General features: G+C 39.1%; 1 protein-coding gene and 1 long non-coding RNA gene across 12 annotated transcripts in view; one reads left to right on the top strand and one right to left on the bottom strand.

The window, feature by feature from the left end:
• Nucleotides 1-19,192, bottom strand: part of UBAP2 (ubiquitin associated protein 2) — a 136,228-nt gene that overhangs the window by 72,337 nt on the left and 44,699 nt on the right. For 9 of the 11 annotated variants that reach the window (XM_064641362.1, XM_064641367.1, XM_064641363.1 and 6 more), the window contains 6 exons: nucleotides 16,723-16,777; nucleotides 15,484-15,587; nucleotides 8,658-8,710; nucleotides 3,164-3,231; nucleotides 1,903-2,092; nucleotides 1,055-1,268 (listed from right to left, as the gene is read on the bottom strand). In XM_064641362.1, the coding sequence (XP_064497432.1) occupies nucleotides 1,055-1,268; nucleotides 1,903-2,092; nucleotides 3,164-3,231; nucleotides 8,658-8,710; nucleotides 15,484-15,587; nucleotides 16,723-16,777 (684 nt within the window). The remainder of the gene's footprint in view (nucleotides 1-1,054; nucleotides 1,269-1,902; nucleotides 2,093-3,163; nucleotides 3,232-8,657; nucleotides 8,711-15,483; nucleotides 15,588-16,722; nucleotides 16,778-19,192) is intronic. The other 2 variants (XM_064641370.1, XM_064641369.1) reach the window with 1 other exon arrangement.
• On the top strand, nucleotides 3,595-13,639 carry LOC135406868 (uncharacterized). The gene is made up of 2 exons (XR_010426537.1): nucleotides 3,595-3,746; nucleotides 13,280-13,639. It is a non-coding gene; the product is annotated as an uncharacterized LOC135406868 (long non-coding RNA).

Raw genomic sequence — 19,192 nt, forward strand, 5'->3', positions numbered from 1 at the left:
TAAAAAGTTGCGATTTAGAAGTATTGTGAGTTAGGATTCCCTGTCCTTACAAAGGAGGATATTTTCAAAACAAATAGAAAGTCATCTACCATCCCATAATGGCTAAGAGTCAGAGGTGCTGGACATTGACAGGTTTTTCCCAAGTCTTCCCATTTCATATTTTTCAGATGCTGAAAGCTATGAAGTGGCCCAGAGCACTGGTCAACAACCATAACAGATCTACAGCATTTGCAGTATGCAGGTTTTTTTTTTTTGGTTGGCACAGTCCTTTAGAAAGCAACTTAAAAAGTACATAAACTTTTTTTTTCCAGAATTTCTGCCTGTCAAAGATAGTAATTGCTACAAAATTGGCTGGTTATCTATACATAAACATGTACACATACACATGAGAGATAGAAGAGCTACTTTCTCACAGTGAGAATACTGCTAGGAACAGCACTGCAAAAACCAAGTTTCCATCATTTTCACTGTTTGTACAATTTTATTAAATTACATGAAAAATTCATACAATTATGAATAGACAAAACAAGTAACCTGAATCATTCTCAGCATGCTAGGGAAAAAAATACTGAGACGTGCATTATGAAGAGATTACACAGTACTCATTCAAAATTCATGTAATGGTTAGAGAATTTGGGGGGAAAAGAAATGGCAAAAACACAATACAACTTTACGCTCAGCTAGAAGCAGCAGAGGTACAATGAAAATAAGTCTTTTCCAGTCTTTGTTGAAAACTAGTCACAACAAAGTTCCATTTAAATATTCAAGCACACTAAATCAAAGATGTCATTACATGGAAGGTTCAATAACTTCAAAGATGTAATGACATTTATGGATAGGCTTAAGCCTATCAATACTTAGTTTGTGATATACTGGTGGTGTCCATTACCAGCAACTAAGTGTAACTCTTACAATGTTGTAAGTAATTGTATTAGTTAGATTACATTTTTTAGAAGAAGCCTTTTGGTTAAAGCCATTTTAAACTGTCACTGTCATTAAGACATGTTTCCGGGCTAATAGAGAAAGAGGAAAAAAGCTATGCCAAAGCACTTACCTAACTGACTGAGGACTGAGGACTGAGTAATAGGTGGTTTTAGATCCCAGGATGATGCTGCAGCTGTGCTAGTGGTGGCAGAATTACTGTTGTTTTGTTGAGAGGTAAACTGACCCAATCCTGGAGATTTCAACTGGTCCAAGATTTGGGAACCAGTAGAGTTTGCCAGTTTAGAGGATCTGAGTTCTCCAAAGCCAGAACAAAGAACTGCAGACTACCAGAAGACAAAAAAAGAAGAGGGGAAGAAGTGAATTTTTTAATTACTAATTGGAACATAATCACAGGGTCAATTGCTGCTATTTGGCAGCAACTAAAATCTCTTTACACCTAGATTACTACCAAATGACCAGTAAAAACTTCCACCACTGTAACTGCAATAATACTAATTTACTTGAACCCACACATCTTAAAAATAGATATATTTACTAACAGTTGAACCGATTTTCAGACAATAAATGCCCAACTTCACACCTCACAACTGACTCAGAAATAGGCATGCTTCCATAAAAAGCAGTCAAATATGTGCTTGGAAACAACCCACCAGTTTTCTGGCTTTCAGCTCTTCACTATAAACAAATTATTTTATCCTACATCAGCAAGCAGCAAACACATCTGCTCTCTAATCAAAAATTAATACAATTACTTCATGTAAATATGGAAAAAACTACTTAGCAAAATGAAAAAATAATATTTGGGGGGGGTGGTGAATGGAAGGAATGGAATTCTTCCTTTGCAACCTGAATTTTACAAATACTTGAACACCTCATGAAATGACCAGCACTAGAAAAGTTGTTTAACCTGAAATATTTACTTATGAACAATACTTAGAAAGCATAAGATCATTTTACCAGACTTTGAGGAGAATAAGAGTTTACAGCACTGGAGCTGCCAGTTCCTGATGCCATCTGTGTGCTGTGCTGAGAATTTGTGAATACTAAGGCTTGGCCAAAGGTCTGAGGCTGAGGAGCTTCAAATGAGTTGCCTTCTGTCTCTTGGGTAGATGTCACTGGCTTTTGAAGCAGTGTCACCAAATCAATGCTGTAAAACAAAGCGAAATTTGGCTGTAATGAACATGATCATTAAACTGCACTGACACTTAAGAAAGCATGAACAATACTAAAGCTGCCATCCCAGCAACAGAATTATTAATAACAGTCTTTTCCAGTGTTGCTTATCCGCCATACAAAAGTGACAGAAGAGACTTTTTTGACAGCAAGAAACAAACACAAAAAACCCACCCCTATCTGAGTGGATGAACTAAAATATTTTCTAACATTATTTGAGGGACATCCACTGGAAGAATGAAGCAATGAACATGTGAGCATATTACCCCTAAGAAAGACAGGAATATGAACTATAGTACACCTGACATCATGCACCTTGCAAATCACATCCCTATTATATGGAAAATTCTGCTGTACTACAACAGTACCAGGATGTTTGGGACCATTAGGCTATTTAGTTTTCAGATCTCATGCTATGCCATTGCTAAAGTCTTCATCACTCAACATTAACCTGCTCTCCAGGAACCAGAGGCTAATGTAGGCAACTGATTCCACATCACCACAAGACAGGCATTTGAAGACAAAGGCAAGCAAAGGAAGGCAGCAATTGATTTATTTTTGGTTCTTGATCTTAACTTTCTACCATCAGTAAAGGCCTATAATTGTGATGTTTACAAGGAAATTCACCTTTATGCCAATGCAAGCTTTCATGTTAACACATTTTTTCAGCACCATGTTCTGAACACTTTCTGCATCTAGAGGGGCAGGCCTTTCATTTTCTGGACACCAAAGCCAGAGCTTCCTTTTCAACAACAGAAAACTTTTTTTCCCAGCTACATTCGTTCCTGTCTGTAAGCAGGTCTCATGCAGAAGAAGTATTACGGTCATAAATCTGGCAAGTTTGTCTCCACTTCCATAGTAAAAAATAGTTAAACTCAGGAACTCATAAAACCAACAATTTGCAAGCAAGGCTTTTGCAATTTTGAGATGACTTTGACCAATCTCTGACCAAGGTTTAATTCAGTGTTTTATGTGTGCAAGTTAACATTGTTTAATCAACCAGAAGGTTTTTAAAGCATAGGGAAAACATGGAATAAGAGCTTACCTTTGCCCAGGAGTCACGTGATTCTCAGCTGGGACAGAGGAAGCGGTGAAGACTTTCGTTTCAGAAAGCTGAAAAAGAGAGAGGGACAGAGAAGGAGGGGAGGTGTTTTAATAACACATGCTCACACTTCCCGATTGCATGCAGCATCTGCAGAAATCCCATCCTGGTCATGCACTTTAAGATAAAAATAAATTCAAACTACCATTACAAACAGCTATGCTGCAGCTCTGCTTAAAAAGGCAAATACACGTACTCAAACTTCAGCAGAGTCTTCTCCACAGAATCAAGTACCAACTTAATTAAAGTGTTAGGAAATTTGATCTACTGAAAACACACACAACAGTATACTGATGTCACTACATCAGTTCGGGAAACAGTTTAACTGAAAAACACACCGTTACACAGTAATTAACATGACAGATGGTCTATCATCAGGGCGCAGGCACAACCTAGGACTCAACAGAGCAGCTCTGACAGATCTTGTTGCAGAAGGATAAGGCACTGCACTGCTCCCACTCATTTCACGTATCCCTGTGTCTTACATTTCAGCTCCCAGCAGCAGCAGAGGCAGGTGTGCACTCAGGTAAGTACAGTGAACCAGCATTCATGGTTCCTTCTTGGCAGCTCTGCTTTGTGTGGCAATAACATCTCTAACTGATTGCCCTGAGAGTGCAACTTTGAAAACAGTAATAAAACGAGAAGCGTGTAATTGCTTATACTAGTGTAACAAGTCAGACCACCCACAGAAGAAAACTGCACTGTTTTCCCCATGCTGTTACAGTATAGATAGATATTCGCCCAGGAACCTGGGGAAGTGAAGCTGGCTGGTTAAGGTTTGGGCTTGGTTTGTAGGGGGGTTGGTTTTTTGCTGTGTGGTTGTGTTTTTTAATAGCTTTTCTTATTTAAAAAGCAGCTTCCTATGGCTAATTCATTTCTATTGACAGGAGTACTTGTAAACGAGAATAGATCATAAACCAGTACAGCTTAGGTTGAGCAAGACAGAAGTATCTACGTAAACGTTAATACTTTAAATTTCATTTGCACAAAATCACCTTTAATTCCTTTGGTGTGGCCTTATCTTTAGATTGAAGAATACCAGACCTACTCAAACACTCACAAAGAACACCTTTAGAATGTGCTGTTTAACTACAGCTTTTCCAGGAAATGATGCATTTTTAATTGCATACATTGCTAGCAGCCCAGTTAAAGGACATCACACACATAAGCCAATTTCACCTGCAATCCCACAGGCAGCTCTACTGAAAGCACGTGTATCACTGAATATGGACATTTGATAAGGATTCTCCTATGAAACACTGCTGATTTAGGAAGGGCACAGAAGGGCTGTCTGGGAGTAATTACCACTCAGAGGCCAAGCACAAATGTTTCACTTACTCTCCCAGCACCCATTTACATCCTACACACGAGGTCATGAAAAAATTAGTACCACCACAGTTCTTCCCTAAGTTTCTTTCCCTTCCCTTGCTGCCAACACAACACACTTTAATCCCTCATTTCTGGAACACAACTGTGTCCTGAGTATAATGCTGCCAGCCCACTGGCTGGCACTATGTACTGACCAAAACCAACAAAGCAGATTCAGCTTAAGCATATTTGCCATTAAAAAGGCTGCTCCTCTATTGTTCAGCGCTTTCCCCTTGTATGTGTTCTTCCAGAACGATATGTACTGTACTTCCTCTGGTGTTATGGACTCCATTATAGGGCACAAGGAGGTCAGCCAATGGCACAAGCAGCAGCCTGTGGTCTGCAATCCCTTGGTTAAATATTAAATTCTTTGTAATGTCAACCGTTTCTTACACTCACACAACGCAGGATAAGACTAACCATGGACAAAACACTGAATAATCCCAAAAACTAAGCAAATTAAGGAGCCTGAGGATGTTTGTGACAAGGCAAAAGCATGCTTGATGTGTGAGAGAGGAAATGTTCCCTATAAGTGAACCAGCATGCAAACAGAAGTGTCCAGCCACCAGCTCAGCTACACTGAGATTTACACTACACTCTGCAGCGAACTCACTGCCACAAGCTCCAATCAAGCACTTAATTCACAACTTTGCTGGGATTACAGCATTTGTCAAAACACATATTTTGTGCTGCAATTTTATTACGCAGATGTATTTAGTATTTCTTAGAAGTAGCATTTTCAGCTCCCAACCAAGTCATTATGCTCACTGCACACTACACTCACAAATCTTTCACTGAGGCTCTGGCATGTTCCCAGAACTGAACGAACAGTCATGAACCATTTGCAGTGCTGGCCTCACAAGGGTATCTCCTCCATCTGCAGTGAAATGTCCGTGCTTTCCAGCTCCTGTTCCTGTGATAAAATCTTTCTCCAGTCACCAGACAACATATTTAACAGTTAGCTAACATCTCCTATAGCAGGAGAACCATGGAATGGTGAGGAGAATAGGTAAATATACTCCAATATCCTCACAGAAACTCAACATAAGCAAATCAGAAATAAAAAAATCTTATTGCTGTTTTGATATGATGTACTGAAGTTTAAATATACTAAAACAAGTTCTCATGCTGCCTTCTCATACAGGAAACACTCTCACCAAAACACACTCCTCCTCTTTTTTTCTTTTTTGTTTAAAGTGTTGCTGTTGTTTCAAATAAAAAGTACAACTACCAATATTGTACAGAAAATGTTTGCCTTCATCCACCTTCCAGTAATTTGTATGTATTCTATTTCTGTCCTTTGGATAGTTTCTGTAGTTAGACTTGACTTTCTTTAGCCAGGAGAATATGATCACAATTTTAAGAGGAACAGCCAGAGCCATCTATAGTATATCAACATTTGTCTGATCTTTTACTGTCCATGCCCTGAATATCCCATTAACAAAACACAACCTCCTGTTTTCACTGCAAGCAGTTTCCACTCTATTTAATAGCATGCTGACAACCTATTATATTTGCCCAATACTCACTACTAAAGATAAATACCAAGCAGGATTATTTGATCACAAAGATCTAATTCTTCTCATGTCAAATGACGTTAAATTTCACTTACCTGCTCACAACTGATACCTGACTAGAAAACATCACATTTAAACATAAATATTCTTCAGAAAAACACCTGTTCTTTCCCTTTGGAGAGCAAAAATATCAGCTTCCAGGTTCTTTTAATCATTAGTCATGTTACTGAATTGCTTGCTATAGACTTCAATGTATCCATTTTCCAGCCACAAGTTCATATTATGCTTTTGCTAGATTAAAGCCAGAGCCCATTATATACTCCTAAAGTAACCTTTTCAGATTCAGTAAACTAAAAATCTCCCTTCTCAAGGACTTTTTCTATCAATGAGTAATTTTCAGCTCTTATACACCATTTTTCTTCTGTAAAAGCAGTAAGAAACTGGATGTAGTACATAAGAATCGAGTTCAGGAGAGCCCACATACAGAAATATAAATCACGAATGATTAAGAGACAGGGAAGAGAGAGTACAATAGGGGCTTTTTGATACAGCATCAGCTCTTTAAGAAATCATGCTGAGCTGTTCTTTCTTCATCATCCACTACAAACCTGAAAATTTTTCAGTTGCTCCTTTCCAGACACCAGCCCCTTGTTCTGGAGGTGTGTCTTCATTCTTATCAACAAATGGGCACTTGGTTATACTACAGCATTTTTTATTTCAACAGGTCAAGTCTTGCAGAGGTTCAAACTTCTCTGCATGACTGGCTTACTTTTAAATGCTATTCCAATTAATTTTGGATTTCCAACAGATTTCCTTCAGCAATGATTTTATTTTTACTTCCAAATCATTGACAGAGGCACTCGATGGCATCTGGCCCAGGACTGGATTTTTTCAACAGCCCTCCTAGAAAAGCCCATGTTCAATAAGGGTCCTCCTGCAAAAGATATTTTGTCAAAATTTGAAAGGAAGATTTCAATCTGCTTAATGTGTTTTGTGATAGAATGCAATTATTTTTAGAGCACAAGATTTAGATCCAATCTCTTACAAGGACATACACTATCCTTACAGTTAACTCATAATTTGCTTAAAAGACCAAGATCAGGTTGATTTGAAGGGGAACCATTTTCCACAAAACAACGTTTAAGGGCACAAGCTGTATTTTTATGCGCTGCTTTTTTTTTTAATTTTTAAATCAAATCGGTCTGGTTTTCCTTTTTGCATATTTTGGGCTAACATATCTGCAGCTTGACAATTCATTCACTCTTCCTGAACATCAGCACACGAACAACTTTCTCCTAGGTTACAGGAACTTTTCCAGGATTCTAAAATTAATAAAAATTAACAATGGGCTAGAGATGTCAAGATTTATGTGCAAATTACTCAGTTTTAATAACTAATTAAAAAAATCCTATCCCTACCAAGTCACCATTGCTCAACACCCCTCCCATACTACAAGTGCTGTATTGTACCAGCACCAAACAGGGATGAGAACAACCCACAAATTTCCACCATCCTTAGCCATTAGTCCATTTCTAGCACATACTGCAGAAATTAAAAAATATATCAGCTTTTGATTGCATTAATAGATATAGATATAGAAAACCAACTGATTTTAGAGTTTCTTGCAATTTTCTCAAAAGACACATCCCTCATTAGGTAAGGATGGAGTTTTTGTATCTGTTACATGAAACATTCACACATTTCTAGGGATAACACTGACATGCCACCCTAAAGGAGGAGGCAAAAGGGATGATTTCAGAGACAATCTCTCACTCTTATGAAAACAAATTTGAAATAATGAGTATTCCTATAAAAGACAGAAGACTTCTTATGAGCTTTCCCTTTCCATATTTCTTGACACTCATTTGTTTTTCGAACTGCTTAAGCTTTAATACAACTGAAAACTGAGCATCACAAATGAGATGATTACAAATGCCAAAACACATCTCACCTGATGAAGAATGATAACCAAAACTGTGGTAGTACTTTAGACAACACATCATGATGAAACAACAGGAATTAAGCAATTAAGTGTTAACTTTAGCATACTACTAGCACCTTTTTTTTCAATATTATGAACATGAAGTGAGTCAAGTGGAACAATTTACAGATTTCAAACAAAAAGCATCAAATGAGAAGTTTAAAGTGGACAGTAAGCTTCAGCACTTAATTACATAAAAAGTCTTGTGATAATATGTCTTTAAAACTCTATACAATAGTAGGCAGAAGTATGCAGTTATCATGTATCAGCATTGGGCAGTGGAGAACTGCAATTCACAAATAATTAACTTGGAATAAACCTTAAAATTTTTAAATCTATGTACTGTCCACCCAGCAAAAATCAATGTCTACTTCTTGATACAATTTTATTTAAAAAATAAGTGTATCTAAATATTTATATTATAAACAGGAATTACAGCGAGAAACACAGTAAGAAATACCACTGCATGCATACAGAAAAGTATTACTTCAAACATTTGGTTTTTGGAAACAACACAGAAACTTTGAAAAGAGTAAATGATCAACTGGTATATCTAACAAGGTGCACTTACATCTTCATTCCAGTCTTCCGCTGTCCATTCTTCTATTGAGTTTTTCCATGCTCCTACAATTATTTGGGGAAGGAAAAAAACAGGTGCAAGTTAAAAGCACAGCATTGTGTTTCAACTCTTCTGCTTTATAAGCAATCCTGCTTCCATTATAGCGGAACCCCAAACAAGGAGATAGTGGTTGGAAATGTATTTGGGAACAGAGTTGGAAGTCCTAGAAAATTGGTCTGGAGAATTAAAATTCTGGGAGGGAAACACCACCACTCCCTCATCCCCTGTCCTTAATTTCTGATTTCAGGAATTTCTTAGCCACTATAGCGCCAGATTTAATTTGCATGAACACGTCACACATGTCTGCACCCAGTGATTAATTCCAACCATTAGAAGAATTTTCTCCCATATGCCCAGCAATGGTGAGAGGTTACCCAACCCTCCCACAGGATCTCCCAGTTTCATGCACAAATTCATACAGAGCCTGAACAAAACACAACCACAACACCTGCTCCAACATCCACAACCCTACTGTACACAAATTCAATTTCAAGGCCCAAGCTATGCCTCCGGAGGCTCCTTTCCAACCTTTTAACTCTCTCCTCAGAGCAGAACTCCAATCCCTCACCCCAAGAGAGCAATGTTATTTTAAAACATGTACAATTCTTATAATGGCAGCAAAAAAGTCTTTAAGTTTCCACTATAGCTACAAACACTTCTTCCTGTAGCTTGTGGCAGAATTTATTTGGCGAACACTGGAGTACAGCACACAGTCCACAGCCTGCAGAAACAGGAGAACTAAAAGAAGCAACCTTGTGGATGAAAGAACCTGATCCCTTCCCTTAGGAAACAGCAGGCACAGACATGCAAGAACAATAAAGGGACTGAAGGCCCACCAGTGAAAGCACAAGAGAGGTTATCCCACCAACAACCAGAGCCTTTGTTTAAAGTACACAACCACAAGTAAAGAAAACACGAGCACCAACGTTACTGCCACCGTCACTCTTGATCAAGTACAAAAGCAAAAGAACTGGCTGTTTCAATCACCTCCTTTCACTTAATCAGGAACCCTGAGGCACATTAATCCAGAAACAAGCCCACCCTGAACACAGCATCAAATCCACCTGGTACTAATGCCACCACTGCCTTAGTATTTTCTTCTGTACACCTCAAAAAACAAGCGGTTTTTGGCAGAGGAGGGTTGGACCTCACTAATCCAGTGAGGAGATCAGGCCAATCACAAAGTTACATATGGTGGGGAGAAGAGAAGGGGTTTTTATACCTTAGAATCCAAAACTATTTGGCATGTCCTGAGCAAGGTAACATCTGCTCCGTGGAGCAACATAAGAGTTTCAGAGACTGAAATATTCTATGCTCACGTTTTAGCAAACAGCCCCTAAACAGGATGTTGTTACATGCTGGTAACTAATAACCACACCTGAGTACAGCACCACAATGCCTCAAATTTCTAGACTAATCCACACATTTCTATAGAAATTCTGAAAAAGAGAAAAAGCCCAATGAGCAGCAGTTTTTAGAGAAACAGTTCATTTTCTTTCCTTTCCACTGACCAGCACAAAATCCCTTCCTTGATATTTCTTCTTTAAAGAAACAGATCCTGGTATTTGCACTGCTTGTATTTATCTCCCATCAGTGACTGCAAGGCCTGCCCCTAGAAGACAAACCTTGTGCTGGTGTCAGACCACTAACAACAGAGCTCGGAGTCTAATGAAATAATCACAAAAAGAGCTCAGACAAATCAAGCCCAACTCTTGAGCATTCCCCACCACCTCTGGGAAACTGAACCTGCTTGGAATAATACTTGTGATGTTTTCCTGACATTCAATTTAAACATTTATCTGTTGCTCCTACTTAGGAGTTCTGAGCATCTACTCTTTTTAAATACCAAGCACAACTCTTCACCCTTTTATTAGTTTACCCAAGCTGCCAAGTTTATTACTTAAATTTATTAACACTCTTCCTTCCTAACTCAGTCCTTCCTGTCTCAATTTCACTGCTCTTCCCTGCACTAAATCCAGTTTGCTAATGTCTTCCTCCCATTGATGGGATTCCTAAGTCAAATCTTGCCACAGGCACATCAATTTCCTTTTAGTTCAAAATCCACATTGGCATTTTTGCAATTCCATATATCCTCTTCCCAACCTTTCTACCAAGCCTTGTAAAGCATCACAATTCAAGAGTTCTCTGTTTTTCACCAGAATTATGCTTTGTGTTTTCAAGAATCTTTTGTCATACCAGCTTCAACCTAGATGGCTCTCTGTGACTCTTCACTGCTTCTCCTTGTAACAAGTTCAGTTTTAGAAAGTTATAAAGCTAATAAAAAGTATACAAGTTTTTTGGTAAGTCTTCAGTTATTTTCCTCCAATTCCTCTCTTCCTGTCAGACTACTTACTTTTTTTCCTTTTTTTGAATAATCAGACTTAGCCCTGAAATAAATTTATCTTGGTCTATGCTGAATTTAACGTACTAATTCTTTCTTTCTGGATTACACTCACGTTCTAGAATGACCTGAAGGTTCGTTATGACATTTACAGATCTACAAGAAAAAAAAAAAAAAAAAAAACCAACAAAATAACCCCACAAAACCACAAACCCAAATACCAACTTCCTCATAACTTCCAAGCAACACAATTCCCTTCCTCCCTCTTGACAGTTACACTATGATTTATTTTTTTGTCATTCTTCAGTTTCAGAGTCATTTAAGGCTGCTCATAACTAAGATGATAAAGGAAGTTTTTCTGTGTAGTTTATGAAACTATACCAAAGTAGAGGCACCCATAAATTACCAGAACACAATGTCATTTTTATAACCTGCTTTGAGAAGTGGGTACCTCCAACATAACTTATTTATAAGAACTGCTGTGATTTTCACTCAGGATCTCCCACTGCCCTGTACATTCCAAAGAAGGTAAGAGACGAATCATACTCTTCAGGCTTATTCCCTTTTGGATGAGGATTGGTAATTTTGTTTCTTCCCACCTGTCCTTTGTCTTTGCCTTTCATCTGCACGTTACTTCTATATAAATAAGGATGCAGGTAAACCAATGCTATATTATTTGGAATACAATTAGACTTAAACATTATGAACTGCTAAAGACTTGCCCTTTACTCTGTATTTCAACCAACATCACTTAAATTTCACCTCCACAAAACCGTGTTAGATTTTCTACTGGATTACACAATGGTGCACCTAAACCACGCTTCACTGAAGCTACTGTGATTCTTCTGGCAGCAATTCAGGATATGAGGTTCTAGAGCACTTTCAGAGCACATATGACAGAAACATACGCTGTATATTTAATGAAAGTGTTGATATTTATAATTCCTCAGCACTGGCTAAAAGAGGAATTACTTAGTAAATAACTCGGAATCCACAGAGAGTTTGTATTTGCATGGTGTCTTCAGAAAACATTCTGATCAGCACATTGGGTTTGTTTCTCCAGGCAGTTGCCTTGCTATCTCCTCTTTAACGTAACTGCAGATGACAGGCAGTACTTTTTTAAGTGTCTAGTATGAGCTAATATTGTTTCCTTTCTTTTTAGATGAAATAAGAACTGGGACTGCATAATGAGGAATAATGACAGTGATTTTCCAACCTGCTCTCCTTCTGTGTAAATTCTTACCTGGCATCCATAAAATCCACTTAAAACTTTATGGATATATATACAACTCCCACATTCAAATCTTTAGTAACTCTATATTGGGAACTTAAACTGAGTCTGTTGATTTGTAACTAACATAACAGCACTGTAAATGTAGGGGGAAAAAAACCTGAAAACTAATATTTGGGATTGACAAGTCAAATCATGCTCAGCTTCGTGCAACCTACGTCCAGCCCAGACCTTGTCTTCCACTCTTTCCCCTCTACCACTGCTTCCATCTTACTTCCCAGCACTCTCTTCTGCTTTAAAACAACTACCCCAGCTGCAGCCTCCTCTAAAAACCCTCAAGATGCTTTCCATCACAAGGTCGAAAGTGCTTCCCACTTGGACAAAACTAAATGATTCAATTTTAAAGCCTACTCTTTTTAATGAGATTCCTTTTGGCTGGGGGACTTCTTTTAGATATTATGAGAGCTTGTGTAAAGAAGCAACACTACAAAATAAAACACTCTTCAGAGAGACATTTTTGTTTTGTCAGTTATGGTGCCTTTTCCATCTGCATTGAAAGTAAATCAAGACTAGCAAGAAAAAGATATTTAACACCCAAAAAGAACAGTCACACTTACCAAGTTTACTTTAAATTTCCACCAACCAAGTAATTTTGTGGGAAGTTCCCACACTGACACTCATTCATTCACATACCCTTAAGAATCATTAAACTGGTTCACAAATGCTTTCTCACACCTTCTTTCTCCATACCATACTCCCTAAATTTCCACACATGCCTTAAGCTGTGTTACTGAATTTCAGTGAGGTTCTTGGGAACATGCACACAGCAAAAACACACTCAACATCCCAAAAGAAGTTCCACATGATGCCTTAGGATTTTTAAGATTTATAGCAAATACGGATTTTTAGTATGGCTGTATAGTCTCTAACACTTTAGAATAGCAGTTGACAGTTACCAAACCCTGTTATTATGCTTCATATCAAATTTTCTAAATTCTTCAGGTTTTATTTAATGTTCTTTTCAAGGGAAAAGACTCTAGCAAGCACATCTTGTTTGGGATATGCACCTGGACTGGAATAATATCACTGTAGCCAAAGCAACCTTGATGGCCCAGAAACCTGGGAGGAACTCCAAAGACTGAGAGGATGAGGAAGATGAGAAAGAAAGGAGTCTTGAGGCCTCCAACTCAATTCTAGGGTGGTGTGCCAGGGGGCACATCTGGGGAGGTCCTGGGACAGACAGTTCTCAGACTGGACGGATTAGTACTATAAAACTGTAGAACTCCTGGACACTCACATGCACTTTATGTATTTGCTGCAGCATAAAGTCCTTTATTAAAAGAACTGTTTTCTGCCTTTCCTTTACTAATATTGTCCAGAAAGTATTTTCTATTTTAGGCAACACGCACGTCAACTAGACCTCTGAATTTCCACCAGTCTGTTGCTCAGTAGCACACTCCTCATGTAGACACGCTCATACTCTTACAGGGATCTGTTTACCCACACAAAGCTACTCTTATTCCTAGGCAGAATTCTTCCATTACTGAAGACTGAGGAGATGCCTACAAGAAACAGAGGTTGTCATGAGAGAAGCACACGAAGGCTACTCTGAGCTAGCAGGGAGGGTCACAAAACATTTGAGTTTACTTTGGAAGTGGAGCACAAGTCGTGTGTAAGCCACAACCATACAGCTGCTATCATTAGTAACAAACCAGTGATTCTCTACCTCTGGTCCAGTCTCCTTGTACCTTTCTTATAGGTTTTCTTTAACTAGTTAACCTTACTGCTTCTGCAATGCTTGTGACGACATACTCTGTCCCTTGCTACCGATAGCAAACAAAAATATAAGAATTCCAAGAGGAATTTTCAAAACATTAGGTGTACTCCTTATTTGAAAAACTAACATCAGTGAAAATAAAAGGTGCATTTCTGTTTATGCTACAGCACCAAGTAATTTCAAAAGTAATTCCTTGGAAAGATGCCATATTTGGCAAGAATGATCCCATTAATAACTTAATATAGTCAAGGCCACTCTTCCACGCTGGACCAGAAGGCACTCAGAGTGACAAGACAGCTGCTTAATAAGCCATCCTAAACTCTGAGCCTGTCATTGCCTTCTCTGGTTAAGTGGGAAACAGTTCATATGAAGCTCAGAAAGCTGCATCTCAAGCAGCTCAGAGCAGAGCTCAACAGAGCACTGGCCTCCAGGATCTCCCTCCACACTTGACACAGGGGTTGATGAAAAATCACCCAAGTAGGTTTCAGCAACAAAGAGACCAGAAGAGTTACCCATTGCTGCAGTTAAAAAAAATTCTCTCCCTCAAGGGTTCTCAAGTGCAGACAAAACCATGCATTAATTACACCATCCTGACACAGGATTTCCTGTCCTCATCTCCACAGAACACAGGAAGCAGTAAGGTATCCTTTTTTCCCAATCACAGATAAGCAGGTCACCCACCTCGTTTCTGAATCACCACAAGACCACTGCTAAGTGGTTCCTTTCCAAACTCTCTCTGTCTCTTGCCTTTAGCTGGAGTGTGTACTTCTCACTTGAAACATCATACAGAAACACAGAGCTGCCTCTATCATCAGACAAGTCAACAGCTTTTTGGCTTCTATTCAAGTGCCTACTCGTGTTTTGTTAATTAATTCTTCTCTTCAAAGACGGCAGACCTTGGAACTCTCCTCCATCCCAGAGACTCACATCCTTACATTTCTGCGTTGCAGAGATGGGGTTTCCAAAGCCATCCCAGTGTCACTGAGTGAATTCATATCTGTAAACTGTTTTTCTTTTCTTTTTCTTCTTGGATATTCATACCCCATTACCTAATGCCTGTGGACCAATCAGTTCTATTAGGACTTATGCTCCTTAATTACATTAGGTGAGATCTTAAGCAGTATCTAAACAGTTCTTCACATACACGGTTCTTCCAGTGACTCTTCAAATTCCTTTGTCTCTCAAGAGTTTGTTAGTACCAGAACAAGAAAATTGCACAATGCCTTCCCTTCATTCTTACCAGAGAGACACACAGGCTCTGTGCTCTGCACATCAGCAGCAGTTAAACTATAAAAATGAACTAATATCTGTGTCACAGAAGATGGAGTCACATTGTCAGAAGTTAAGTGAACACTAGCAGAATGATTATTTTAACTGCAATTTGCTACAGGTCTTCATTCCAGTCCTTCCACTTCTTGAAGCATCTTACCAGTTCCATCATCTGCATCATTCTGAACAGTCTCCCAAATCTCTGATTTTGTCCCAAAGCCATCAGTGGCAGAAGATTCCGTATAGTCTGCAGGATTAAATGTCCTAGAGTTTTAAAAGTTAAGAAATGGAAGAGAACACACGGGTCATTCAATGAGCACAAGTGTCATCTTTTTTGCTGAAGTTGTACTAGATTTAACATCTCAATTTCACTTCAAAAAAATTTTTTTTTTTCTATGAGCAGACAGAGATAAAAAAGGGAGAAAAGAGAAAAGGAGAAAAAAAGTGAGGAGACTGGAAAACAAAATTCCTGTAGAGAAAGTGAACCAAAGCAATTCCTGAAAAAGCAGTTAACAGCATACCTACCCCTCCCAGTCTTACAAAGCATTAGTTTATACACACAAAAAAAATTATAAGACCCTCTCTGCTGGTAAGTTACTCAGCACATGGCTGACTGACAAGTAACCAGTATCATGTCCTTCCAGAGCACTAGACCTGCCCAGGACACCCAACGCCAAAATACACAGATGCAGCTAAAAGGTGAAAAAGGATTATTGAAGAAAAACCTCTTTTCAGTTTCTTCACCTACAAGTATGAACAAGAAGGATTATTAGTGAAGTAGAAAAAGCCTTCTGTTCATCATGACATCACTGATTTTACATGAAGTGCCATTAAAGGCAAACACTGAGTGAAAGTAGTGGAGGCTATGTTTCTATAAAGCAAGTTATTCCAGCAAAATTGAGAACAAACTTTTAAGCTGCTGAGTAACTTCTTCTCAATCATCTGTTTTAAGGTCCATGTAGGTCCAAACAGCTAACGCATGAAACCTCAAAAACAGGAGGAAGTTTAGAATCTCTGCTTTCTAGTTTTATACAGAACTTGCACATTCTACATTACACTGAAATGAATCTCATTTTGAATTGGCCTAAGACTAAATACACAACACAACCTTCAGCCTCCAAGGCACTATGTGGCTGGTACCGATGGCAGGTATTGTTCTCCAAGTCTGAGATATTAACACTGAGTAAGCATACATTAAGTCTGTATAAGGGTGCCTAGTTAGAAATACTGGTTTAAGACAAAAATGTTCCATTCATCATCTAAGAGATTTGTCAGTTTTTTAATCCATATTGGTTTATCACACATACAGCAATACTCATACATACAGTGGCAACATTGTCATTTAATATTGCCACTGAGTTTGATCCTTGCCAAAATCTGTGCTCTGCATATTTCTTACCCCATGCCTTGGGCTGAAAACCTCCCCGCTCCTCTCCCTCTGCCACGTCCAAACCCTAGGAGAGAAAACACCATTTAACAGCAACAGCAGAGGAGCCACCGGTCACTAGTCTGTCACATTAGAGAATGCCATGGTTGAACAAGAAAACTACTATAACTGAAGTTAAATATCATTTACTTCCCAAATTCCTGCAGAATTTGTTTCCCTAACACACACAAATAAGACACAGTTCATCTAAGACCATCCATTTTAGTAGGACCTGCAATTCCTTGCCATCTTTCTGTGTCTCGTGAAGTAGCTCCAAATGTCAATAAAAGAACTTACCTAAAGACTCATCCCAAAGACTGCTACTGCCAAATCATCAGACATTTTCCAAAACTTTGTCTCTACTGTCTCACTCTTGCCTAAGATGCCCTGAAATTCAAGCCTCCCTGAATACCCTGATCGCTCAAGAAATTCCCTCTCTCTCCTTATCTGCGTGAGGACAAAGTTGAAATACTCCATTTGTTTCCTTCTCTGACTCAGACTACCTGTCCATCCCTATCCTCCTCTGCTTCTGCCAACCAGTGACCACACATTTCTTCTGCTTCCCCCTTAATCACAGCTACTGAAATTACCAGTTCAAATTACTCAGCTTCCCGGTTATCATTCACAGGAATATTCATTTCTATTTTAACAAAAACAAGTATTTGTTGCCTTCAATTTTGATTACCAGCCTCAGTTAATCTGATACAGTGAATGGCTTTATTTTTGCACATTCCATTCATGCAAGGCATGAAACTTTGTGTGTTACTTAACAATCCATAAAGCAAATGTCTATAAAAAATGTTAGCAACTACTTCTTACATGCAGCATATTTCTGCATACATTTCACCCCCATCCCTTTTTAGGGGTTTTATTCAAGGCTTTTCCAATTTGTTGGGTTGTTTTTGAGGAAGACTATGCATACTATTTTGTATGACAAGAACAGGAAGAGGCCAAGAGCTACAGTCAGAGAACAAAAAACAGTGTTTATTTTAATGACAAAATTAGGTGGTAATTATAAGTTACCAGGCAACTGCAAGTTTGCCAGAGCACAAAAATTATAATCCTAAATCACCAGTATGCTGGTGTCCAAACATCAGAATTACCCATGACAGGCTGTTTAAAGTTGGATCAGAATTACCTCTTATTTTCAGGGGACCACCTGAACTGAGTAAGAACATTAGCTCCAAGACATGGTAAAACCAGTTTAGGAATTAAGTTCCTGTTTTAATGACTTTCCATTCCCTGCTCTCACCAGTAGTTCTTCCCCTTGTCCCAGTTCACTGTTCAAGTGTTAAAAAGACATTTCTAGACCTACTTTTTTAAGGACTTCTTAGGAGCACCAACGTAGCAGGATGAAATAAGCAGAGGAAGGATTCCCATGCAGCAACATACAGTATTTTTTGGGACAAGAATACAGAATAGCTGAAGTCTGGCACTGGCCAGCTCTTCTATCTCTACATTATTTTCCCCTCTTTGCTCTCTTTTCACAATTGGATGCAGAGAAGGCAGACAGAGGTTAGGAAAGAGGCAACAACTGCTGTAACCTGGGATTTGTCACACTTCTTCACCAAGCCCACGTGCTCTTTGCCATAAAGAACAGTGCTCCAGGCCCGGTCGTACCCAACTGCTTCCAACTCGGCCTTTGAACTCCCTTGCTCAGCCTACCTCCTCTACTGCTCCTCTCCTTTGTCCATCTAAAATCCCCAATCTGGGAAGCTGCTCCATGGTATTAAAGGGTCACACGTCCCAGGTGCAGAGAACTCGGAGCACTCTGGACTTTGTCCAGCAGGGTTTTTTTTTTAAGAGTAGAACCAGCTACACAAGGTTACCTGGGGACATAGTGGGGGTCACTACATAAAAAAATTACATCCTACTGCCACTAATACAGCATTAAACACCATTTACTGAGATTGCACAGAAGCAAGATCAACAGTTTTCTGACAACCTCAGGTACAAGTTCAACTGGGAGCTGTGAAACACAGAAACAGTCAAGCAAAAATATTTTTGAGTGAAGCAATCAGACATTCAGCACAGAGAGACAGCTGGAATAGCTACGATGAAAGAAGAAACAGATTTTAGTAAAGGAGGTAAGTCTCCCCACTCATCCAAGTGCAAAAGCCTGAAAGAATGACCTCAGCACATGTAGTGGGTTTCTGTGGCTGGGTTTTGGTAGCAGGGACAGCTACAGGGGTGGTTTCTGCTACAAGCTGCTGGAAGCTTCCCCTGTCTGGTGGAGCCAATGCCAGCCAACTCCAGGACAGACTTCCTGTCGCTGGCCAAGGCCAAGACAATCAGAAGTGATAGTAACGCCTCTGTGATAACATATTTAAGAACAGAAGATTGTGGCACAGAAAGAATTCCAGCCAGGGAAGAGAGGAGTGAGAATATGGGAACAACAATGTAGACACCAAGGTCAGTGCAGAAGGAGGGGCAGGAGGTGCTC

Source organism: Pseudopipra pipra, chromosome Z (assembly GCF_036250125.1).
Source record: "Pseudopipra pipra isolate bDixPip1 chromosome Z, bDixPip1.hap1, whole genome shotgun sequence".
Classification (NCBI taxonomy): Eukaryota; Metazoa; Chordata; class Aves; order Passeriformes; family Pipridae; genus Pseudopipra; species Pseudopipra pipra.